Source organism: Narcine bancroftii, chromosome 10 (genome assembly GCF_036971445.1).
Source record: "Narcine bancroftii isolate sNarBan1 chromosome 10, sNarBan1.hap1, whole genome shotgun sequence".
Lineage (NCBI taxonomy): Eukaryota > Metazoa > Chordata > Chondrichthyes > Torpediniformes > Narcinidae > Narcine > Narcine bancroftii.
In genome coordinates, this window is record NC_091478.1 from 48,799,718 (window position 1) to 48,811,066 (window position 11,349).

The 11,349-nt window shown below is 34.3% G+C and overlaps 1 protein-coding gene across 1 annotated transcript; it reads left to right on the plus strand.

The window, feature by feature from the left end:
* The first annotated feature begins 3,225 nt into the window (after positions 1-3,225).
* Positions 3,226-4,793, plus strand: LOC138743802 (probable G-protein coupled receptor 139). Its single transcript, XM_069899406.1, has 2 exons — positions 3,226-3,295; positions 3,880-4,793. Exons 1-2 carry the CDS (start codon positions 3,226-3,228, stop codon positions 4,791-4,793), a joined length of 984 nt encoding a protein of 327 aa, XP_069755507.1.
* The last annotated feature ends 6,556 nt before the right edge of the window (positions 4,794-11,349 follow it).

Consider the following 11,349-nt stretch of genomic DNA (forward strand, 5'->3'; position numbering starts at 1 on the left):
TCCAGAAAATGGGCCTCAACGTAGAAGGGCAAGGAATCTCAGTTATCATTTGTAAATGCTTCCCCTCCTTCCCAATATGGCATATCAGGGATCATCTCCAAATATCTCCATTCTCAACATGTTAAAGCAGTAGTTATCAAACCTTTTCTTTCCACTCACATACCACTTAATGTAATCACTTACTAATCATTTATTTATCATGGTATTGGTAATAATGAAGGTGGTAATAAAGAAAACGTTTGAAAATCACCATTTTAATAGTACCTAATTAACTCGTCATGTGGATGGTTTCATAGCTCCAAAGACAATGGGCTAACGACGAATGTTCTCAAGCAACATATTTCAGTAAAATTGGGTCTAGAGTTGTGGTTCTCAACCATTTCTGCCACTAATATACCACTTTAAATAATCCTTTACAAATCACAGAGCACCTATGGCACCGAGATTACTTGAGGTGGTAAGTAAGTAGAAAAAAATGTATTAAAATCACTGCGTTAATGGATTTAATTTCTCATGTATCATCTTTGAACGTCTTCTGTCTCTATAAAGGTACCATCTCCAAATATCTCTCTACTCTGCACATGTGAAAATCTTGGCATCTCAGGAAGTATCTCGAAAGATCATTTTGCTCTCCAACAGTAAACATGGAGCATCTGCAAAGATCTTCCCTCTTTCGAAGTGTGAAAGGATTGATTTCTCTTGGACCATTGACAAATATCTCCCTTTTTGCCAGGTGTGAAAGTTTGCCCTTTCAAGAAGGCATCATCCCCAACAGTTGTTCCCAAACATTTGTTTCATTCACTTCCTTAGCACAAAGCACCTATGGCAGTGGAAGTCAAACTTTTTTAACCCACATAAATGTCGATCATAAGATAGTAGCCAAGGTTCTGGCTGAATGTTTACCTGATTTAGTTCATGTAGATCAGGCAGGTTTTATTAAAAATGGTTAATCAGCGGTTAACATAGTAAAATTGATTTCTTTAATTAATATTTCTCGGCAGCAATCTAACCAACTGATGATAATTTCTTTGGATGCTGCAAAGTCCTTTGATAGATTTGAATGGGTTTTGTTGTTTAAGGTATTGGAATTTTTAAATGTTGGACCTCTTTTTACTGGTTGGATTAAGACTTTATATAAAAATCATACCGCAAGAGTGGTGACAAATGGACAAATGTCTTTGCCTTTTACAGTAACTAGATTGACAAGACAGGGTTGTCCTTTGTCATCAGCTCTGTTCGCATTGCTTATTGAGCCTTTGGCACAGATGATTAGGCAAGATAATGCTATTAAAGGTATTAAGGTAAATTCTGAAGAATACAAGATATATTTGTTTGCAGATGATATTTTGATGTATTTAACACATACCCTACAATCTTTGGAGATTTTACATAAATGTTTGGAACAATATGAAGAATTGTCTTGTTATAAAGTAAATTTGGAGAATAGTGAAATTATGCCTCTACCTGATTTAGATTGTGTAGACAAGGTATGATGTTCAAATGGTCTGAATGTATTAAATATTAGGGCATTACCATTGAGAGTAATTATAATCACTTATTTGCATTGAATTATTTACCCTTATTGACTAAAAGTAAAGGTGATTTGAATAGGAGGAAGGATTTACCCATTACATTGATGGGACATGTGACTTGTATAAAAATAAATATCTTTCCCCAAATTCAATACTTGTTTCAGGATAAAACAAAATACCTCATAATATTTTTATTTATTTGAATACTTTGGTGAGAAAACTTTTGTGGAAGGGTAAAGTGGTGACAGTTTGCAGCTCAAGTAAAGTTTATTTACTGATGGGATCCTTATTCATTAAATTGTTATAATTTTCTGGTGTTGAAACACCTAATTGAGTTACGGATTAATAAGAATGAAAGTATAGGTACGAAAGGTAAGTTTTCACCAAAAACACATTTATTTCAATATAAGCTTTACAGTTAATAATCAAATTTTGTAGTTATAGGAACTAAAAGGAATTGAATTGGTAGAATATTGGTATAAAGCAAATTATTTTATTTTTTTTCAACGTATGAGAGAGAAATATGATAAACCTTCGAGTACTCATTTATCTTATTATCAGGTTAAAGCTTTATTATTAGATAATTTTGGATGTACTTTAAGCTTCCAAGAAGATCTGCATTTGAGAATGTGCTCACTGATGGTGGTAGGAAAGGTTTTATATCGAATATGTATACTTTATTTTAATTTAAAATGCCCAAACCAGATGTTGAAAAAACTAGAGTGAAATGGGAAAAAGATTTGGAAATATCTATATCCCCTGATGATTGGATGTTGATATGCGAGGATCGTATAATTGAAAGTGTGAATATATGGATTGGATTGGTTCATTATAACTTTATTCATCAATTATATTTGACTCCATAGAAATTAAAGAGATTCAAATACATCACTTCGGATCTATATTTTAGATGTCCAAAGAAGTTGTAACTTTTTTACATTCTTTTTGTTATACGAGATGGTTAAATATTTTTAGAATAGAATTAAGGAATTTTTAGAAGTTATGTTTAAATTTAAAATTTCATTTGATCCTATGATATTTTTCTTGGGACATATTAGAGCATTGAGATTGGAGTTAAAATTAGATAAATTTCCAATTGCTTTTATAAGGCTGGCCTTAGTAGTAGCAAGGCAAATTTTGCAATTACATGGAAAATTACATTAAATTGAATGTTCACGATGGCGTGTGGAGACACATACTTGAATGTATAGATTTAGTTGTTCTCCTCTGCTTTCTCTTTCTTTTTTTTCTGGGGTAGTTTAGAGGTGTGTTTGGTGGGGTGGGGTGGATTGGATAGGGATGGTGGTGGGGGGTTTTATGGGATAAAGTATATATTGAATTGTATTTTAGATGTATGTTTTATTATCGGTTATAAATAACATATTCAATGAAAAACTAAGATTTGAGAAAAAAATTAAGCCTTGTAATTGATAAATTTCTTTCCTAGTTTGGAAACAGTCATGTCAGAATTATATAGTTTTTATGTGTTTATTCTAATGCTAAATTAGATGTCAACGATGAGGCACCAAGGGGAGAAGAAATCACAAAATAATTAACATGTTTTCTCGCGCGAATCAGTGATAATGGCAGCTATCATGTTTATTCAACGGTATATATTGGCAATCATATTCTACCCAGTACATTAAGAATACGTTTTCCATTTCATTGGGAAGATCCTTATTTCTGTAAGAAAATGCACGGTCACGTAAAAGGTCTACTGTTCGCGATTTACTATCCTTGTTTGGCAGCAATTGGTATTCCAGGTAAATTTCTGGATGAATCAGTCGTGTTCAGCGCATTTTGAACAGGTGATTGGTCACAACATAGACCCTTAGTGACATTATTGTTATTGACCATTATCGACTCAACACGCATTGTCTGTTAAGTTTGGGTGTTCAACAAGCCGTTTTATGCAATTCAAAATGAAGTTTACTTCAGCAAAAAAATTATCACGCCATTTCTGACATTTACCAATGAATACACACAGAGATAAAATGTTGCTGTAACTTGAGTATGGCGTCCTTGGACCAACTTTTCAATAATGGAGAATGACTTAAGTGATGCGCCATGCTAATCCCTGGGCTAAAAACGAGATTTTTAGACGAAAGAAGCAGTACTAAATTCCCAATTTAAGCCGGTGCACGTTCGTGAAAATTAATCTATGTTCAATGAGAAGAGTTTATCAATGCAAATACTTGAGATCGCTGGTTCCAATATTGCTGTCCTTTTGATTCATATGTAAGCAGGAGCAACATTGCGGCTGTTATTTCTTCATTTATACGGTGTCTGAAAGCAGGAAGTCTGGTGGCACTGCATTAAAAATAATTTATTCTCCCCTCCTATTCAGGTAACGTGGTAACGATTCTGATTCTTTCTCGTGGAAAATGCGGTCTTTCGAGATGCATCACTAAATATCTGGTGGCCATGGCGGTAACGGATTTGCTGGTCCTCATCACGGCGGTGATATTAAACCGCATCAGAGCCATTTACTTCCCTCTGTCTTTCCTTTCCATTACTCCAGTCTGCAGCCTCCGAATCGTGATCATCTACATTGCCAGAGACAGCTCTGTTTGGCTGACGGTCGCTTTCACTTTCGATCGATTTGTGGCCATTTGTTGCCAGCAACTGAAAGCAAAATTTTGTACCGAGAAAACTGCTGTCGTGATCATGGTGACGGTTTGTGTTGTGAGCTGTTTAAAGAACATGCCGAGGTATATAATATACGAGCCCTGGTACATAGACGAAGATGTTCCATGGTTCTGTATTATTAAAATCAGCTTTTATTCCGATATCTTATGGATTGCGTTTGACTGTATTGATTACTTATTGAATCCCTGTGTTCCCTTCTTTCTGATGCTACTGCTAAATGCCTTGACCGTTAAACACATCCTGTTGGCCAATCGGGCGCGCAGAAGATTACACCTTCAGAGTCACGGAGAGGAACAGATCGACAGGGAGGTGAAGAATCGCACGAAGTCTATCGTCTTGCTTTTCGCCATCTCAGGCAGTTTTCTCGTGTTATGGGCTGTCCGTCTTTTAAACTTTTTTTATGTGAGATTTACAAATGATAGTTATTCGAAAGGATCCAATCCTAACGACCCAAGGTTTATTCTCCAGGAAACAGGGATTATGTTGCAACTCCTGAGCTGTTGCACCAACACGTGTATTTATGCGGGGACTCAGCGTAAATTTCGAGATGAATTTTGGAAAGCATTAAAATATCCATTGAATTGGATCACTAGTACAGTCAGATCATCGTAAGACACGGATTGTTTATGCATTTGTTGCCAGTAACGAGTTTTATCCATTGTCCCTCCCTTCCGATTACTGGACATGTGCACGCTTTCTTGGAAAAAAAACAATGCTGGAAAGTGCACAAAGATCGTGAATGCTGAAAGATGAAACGTTTTTCAGCTAATGTTCCCTGATCAGTACCATAATTAAATTACAAATCACAGCATTCCATGATGTTGGATTATTCCAATTAAATTTATTGACAACCCGTGGGCACATATTGTTGAGATTTCCTCTCTAATTAAGCTTATAAATAATTGAGAGATAAATGCACAAGATATACGGAGTCCACTCCACCATTCAACCTCCCACTCAGCTCAACTTCCCGGCTTTCTCCTCACAAACCTTAATGTTCTAACTGATCAAATACCTGTCAATCCCGGGGACGGAGCATCAGGGAGGTAGAACGAATATTCTCCTGGGGGGGGGGGGAGATCAAAGCCCGGAAATAAGAATTTTTAAAATGATGGACAGATATTAAACGCCCCGGAACCTATCTATAACATGGACGGTAGCGGAAAAAGCCTGAAAACCCCGTTAACTGTGAGTAACGACCCACTTTAACCTTGGAGGCTTGGGGGGTCAGGTTCTGAGGCGATGACGACCTTCCTGAGGCTGGCAGTGTCATGGTTTATTAAGTCTAAACGCAGTCAGACAACGAGGAAAATTCTTCAAGAAGTTTTAATCTTTATTTGCAAACAAAGGCTAAGGCAATCAAAAAAAGTCACTTGACTGTCCGCCGAACACAGTACACAGCCTCTTTTTATATGGCATTCCTGACTTAATTACATTTCTGCAAATAATAATTTATAACCACATCTTTCAGCAGTATGCCATTTCTTCACTTTCCAGAATTATTTTCCATAACATATTCATTGAGTTCAATCATATCCTGCCACCTGCTACTTAATCTTTGACTTATTCTTAATATCCTGCCACCTTTATCTTTATTGTGTCCTTGTGTAGTAAATACATAATGATTATTATATTGGTAGCATAGTGTATGTAAATTGTTACTTTGTAGAATAGTGTGTATAAACTGTTACAAAGTAAATTAGTGAATTTAAAGATTCATAAAGATTCATACACAGTAAATTAGTACATAGTAAATTGTTACATAATAATAGATTAATGAATACATAATAGATGTATATTTAGATTATGTGGTCAATTTTACAATTATTCCTACTTTGAGACCTAAACTGTCTGCATAGACTAGAGAAGATAAAGAGACACACACAAAGAAGGTCAGATTAAACTACAGTATTTATCCAAAGAATTGGGTTATTTACAATTTTCTGTGATTAGATTTCCCTCTTTATATTCTTTCTCTATTTTCCTGGACCACTGAGCTAAAAACATGAACTCCAATTTCTGAGCCAGGGGAAAAAGACTCAGAAAACCTCATCTTATTCTTGACCCTGTCACAATCTTTATGAGTATCTTTTATGGTGTAAAAATTACAACAGTACATCATTGAAAGGAAGTTTGGGCCTTAGCCCACCCTCTTTACTGAACAGCCACCAAGTATCTGCCAGTGAGATTGTCTGATTATTCATCTGGAATCGATCCCTGGTCATCCAGGGAATGGAAAAAACTGAACAGAGAAATTGTCACACATTCCTTATTTGCACTGCCTGCATTTCAAAGTCATATGTTGGTGCCTTTAGCTGGTCATACCAGTATGTATCATATTCATGGAGGCTTTCCTTAATCTCGACCTCAGGCTTTAATTTTCTATTTTAATTCATTCTAATACTTCCAAATTATTTTAATATTCACTTTAATACTACATCCCTTTCCTTAGATTTTTCTTTTGGTTTGTAATATTAGTCCTTCCATCTCATCGCATAAATTTAGATTCAATGTTCCTTTTTTTTATCATGGGATGATAATTACTAAATTCTTATGTTGAACTGGTTATAAACAATTAATAAAAGTATGGTGGTTTATGTGATAATTACAGTGGGATAGAAGCAGTTAATCATAATAGTGAGGTTTTAAAGCCAACATTTACACAAGTATTTACAGCACAGAGAGCAACTAACCCTGCAGCTAATACCACAATTGCATGTAAAATATATGACCCATGACTATCCAAATATCAAAGTTAGCCAAGCAAACCATCCATTCTGTCCCATCTAAAACTGTCTGAATGATTATGGATATCTTGTATCACCTTAGAGATATTGAAGGATTCACCTGTGACTTTTGTAATGCAGTTATCCTCTACAATTGAGCATACAACAGCCTGCACAGGACATTGACGATGAACTGCATATGTGGTTTGTTGTGAGAAAAGTCTCAAGTCTTGAATAACATCATCTAGACCTGCCACTGTCTCATTTCCCAATGTCGTTAAGCACAGATTAGATCATTGCAATTTTTGGCAGTCACCACTCCAGCTGATCCTCCAAAGGATATGGAGCTGAGGACTCCCTATCCGATTTCAGATCCTAGGGTAACATGAATCTGCATAAGATTCCTTTGTCATTCGTTGGGTGATGATTCGTGTTCTTCTTTAGCATTTTCTAGGCTTGTGGTGACAAGAACTCCTAACATCCCAATGAAAAACAAGGAAGGGTGGCAGATTCCTGTAACAGCAATTGTAAAAGTTCCATTAAAGAGCAATCCATAGCCTTTCTATAACTGATAACTGATAACGTGGTGGTGTTGTACCAATCTCTCTCTCTCTCTCTCTCTCTCTCTCTCTCTCTCTCTCTCTCTCTCTCTCTCTCTCTCTCTACATATATATATATATATATATATATATATATCTCGAGTGTGTCTTCTTCTACACTTACTTTATATTTTTCTCATTGTTTTTCCTAGCAGTGTCCCCAGAAATGACCCGAGTAACTCGAGTTATTCCTTCCTTAAACAACTGCATGAGAAGTGCCCTTCCTTAATCTCACAATCGTGTTCCCAGTAGCGTTCTTCCATGCAAGGCAAATCATCTTTCAATTTTACTATCCCACATCCCCATCTCATACAATCAAAACACAATGAAACTATTATTTAAACAATATGCTGACTGCGCTGAATCAGAAGTGGTTGTGTTCTGAAAACTAGTACCCTGGCAACCTCCTCTAGGAATACTATCTATTTGATTTGATTAAATGTGGCTGGCTTTCTCTGCATTTTTCTTCATCTGCTTGCAACCACTTAACCAATTTAATAGCCAATATTCCTAACTTTCTTTTGGTGTAGTTTCTGTACATGATGTGTTGAAGGAACCACATATCCCAATCTACAGAACCCCATCCAATTAGTAGTGAGCCATGGATATGGTTTTTTTAAATCAAAATATACGTCTCATTGTGTACACTAAGAATCTTGCCTCAACCTTCTCCCAGGCCTGTTATAGCTAAATGACTGGAGGTACCATTTAATTAAAAAATGACATGTTAAACTGTGCTCTCCTCCACATGTTTATATCTTTGTCTGTAGTCTGTTTCTTCTCAAAATCCATTTTAAAAATAATTTTCTCTATGGGGTAGGGATTGGGCTTTAAGGGAATACCTCTCGTTGAATTCGTTAGAATATGGGAATAAATTCAACAGCTATAAATATTCATCTTATCAACATATAAGTGGGACACATATAAAAAGGTATTATGATGTCACCCACAATCCACTTTTCAGTCACGACTCTGGTATCCAGTTCAACTGTCAAGGCAACAAGAAGCATAACAATAATATTCTCATGTTATAGATGGCCCTTTTATTTTCATTGTGTTATACTAAATTTCTTAATGTCTTAGGTAGGTCTGTATATAATGAGGCTGTTCTTCAAGCTTTATTGCATTCAGTGTTATAACTGGGACATGGAATAGGCCGGTCCAGTGAGTTCCCAATTTCTTCTGATGGCAAATCTTTAACTGAAGTTAATAAGATATTTATCTAAATTAAAATTACGATATTAATATATTGCAATCATATAAACGTGAAAAAATGATTCAAAGATCGAAACATCATTATTATGAGTTAGGTGAAAGAGCACATAAGGTTTTAGCTTGGCAATCAAAAACAGAACAAACATCAAGAACAATTAATGCCATTAGGAAAGATTCGGAGATTACTTATAAACCTCAAGAAATTAATGACGATTTTTAAAGATTTTAAGCTGAACTTTATACATCTGAAAGTAGACAAAATACTGAGCAAATTGATTTGTTCTTGGCTAATTTAAATTTGCCATCATTGACTCGGAAGAATATTAATGATTTAGATTGTCCTTTTATGGAATTGGAATTAAAGGAAGCATTGCAATCAATGTTGGGAGGGAAATCCTTGGGTGAAGATGGGCTTACAGTAGAATTTTATAAAGAATTTAATGATTTGTTGTTTCCGGTTGATATGGAAGTTTTGAAGCATGCAACTGAGGTGGGTTCTTTTCCAGAATCATTTTCGAGGCCGTTGATTACTGCTATTCCAAAGAAAGATAGAGATCCATTAAAAGTGTCTTCTTATCGACCAATATTGTTATTAAATGTAGATTACAAAATTGTTGCAAAAGGATTAGCTAATAGATTGGCTAATTATATGCCAAAATTAGTACATGTTGACCAAGCTGGGTTTATAGCCAAGTTGATTCAGTTGATAATGTCACTAAATTAATTTCTATAATAAATGCTGCTAGACAATACACAAATCAACCAATGATAGTGGTGTTAGAAGCGTAAAAGGCTTTTGATAGGGTTGAGTGGAAATTTTTTATTTAAGATTTTAGAAAAAATCAATTTGGAACGACCTTTACTATGGGTTAAAGCTTTATATACTAATCCTCTGGCTCAAATAATGACAAATGATCTGATTTCATAGGCTTTTACATTATCTCGATCAACTAGACAAGGTTGTGCTCCTTCACCAGCATTGTTTGCATTGATAATAGAACCAGTATCCCAAGCTGTTAGGAAAAATTTGGATATTAAAGTAGGTGAACAAGAATACAAGATTAATTTGTTTGCTGATGATGTTTTAATATATCTAACAATCCTAAAGAATCCTTGAGGGTGCTGCAAAATTTATTACATCAATATGGCATACTGTCAGGTTATAAGGTTAACTGGGAGAAGTGTGAAATATCTCCAATATTAAATGAAGATTATTTAGATGTAGACCAATTACTAAATTGAAATGGTCTGATGAGATTAAATATTTAGGAGTTATAGTTAATAAAGAATATCAGGACAAATATTTTGAATTATATATCTTTGATGAATAAGATTAAAATAGATTTACAGAAATGGAAAGATTTGCATTTAACTTTAATTGCAACAGTAAATTGTATAAGAATGAACATTTATCCTCGTATACAATATTTGTTTCAATCTATTCCTTGTGTGATTCCGAAGAAATTTTTAAAGAATTAAATAAAGTAATTAGATTACTTTTATGGAATGGTAAATTATCTAAGGTCTCTATGCATAAATTTATGTGGCAGTATGAATGGGGAGGACTTCAATTACCAAATTTGCAAAATTATTATGAAGAGGCACAGTTGAAATTCATTAACAGGTTATTTGATGTTCAATCTTCAGCCTGGACTAAAGTCGACTTGGATCAAATTTTCAAAAAAGAAATGAGTCAAATTATCTATAAATGGAATTCCTTATTGTTACAAAAATATCATTTACCAGTATTAAGATATATATCGGATATTTGGTATAAGCAGGATCAGCTGATAGGTTCTAAAGGGAAAATTTCGATTAAATCACCATTGTATCAGAATAAATTAATTCAGTGTTCTTTAAATAATCCTTATCCAAAAAATTGGGAACTGAAAGGAATTAGTATTATGCAAAATTGTTTTGAGATGGGTAAATTTTCTACATTTAATAGACTACAAGAGATATTTGGTATTTCTGCATATTCTATTTTTGCTTATTATTAAGTATGAGATATTTTGTGAATACAATTTTGTAAGGATTTAATTTAACCAAGTCAATCTAAATTTGAGATTTTAATGGTTGGTGAAGAAATGAAAGGATTTATATCGGATATGTAGAGGTTGTTGCAAGGAAAGATGGATAAAGTTGGGTTGGCCAAAAGAGAAATGGGAGGAAGATTTAGATATTGAATTGTCTTGGGAGGAATGGTCAAATATGTGTATTGATAGTGTTACAAAATTAATTAACATGAAATATAGTAATGGTTAATTATAATTTTATTCATCAATTATATTTGACTCCTGAGAAGTTTAAGAAATATGGATTTAGTCCAACAGATTTGTGTTTTAGATGTGGACAAAAGACAGGTACTTTTATGCATTGTGTATTGAAATGTAAGAAAGTTAAATCCTTTTGGGAAAAAAGTTATTTAAATTTTTGAGAGATTTATTTACAATCAATTTGTAAATGAATCCAATTATGTGTTTATTGGGTTATATGAATGCTGTTACTTTGGATTGGCTGGTAAGCCACAATTGGCATTTTTGCGGTTAGGTTTAGCGGTTGCAAGAAAATGTATAGTGAGAACTTGCAAAAATGATGTTGAAATGAATATACAAAGGTGGCACAATG

What these genes read in the sequence shown, in the direction of transcription:
- LOC138743802 (XM_069899406.1), top strand. Translation starts at nt 3,226, where the DNA reads ATGCACGGTCACGTAAAAGGTCTACTGTTCGCGATTTACTATCCTTGT. An exon ending in GGCAGCAATTGGTATTCCAG is followed by an intron (nt 3,296 to 3,879) that starts GTAAATTTCTGG and finishes CCTCCTATTCAG; the next exon opens with GTAACGTGGTAACGATTCTG.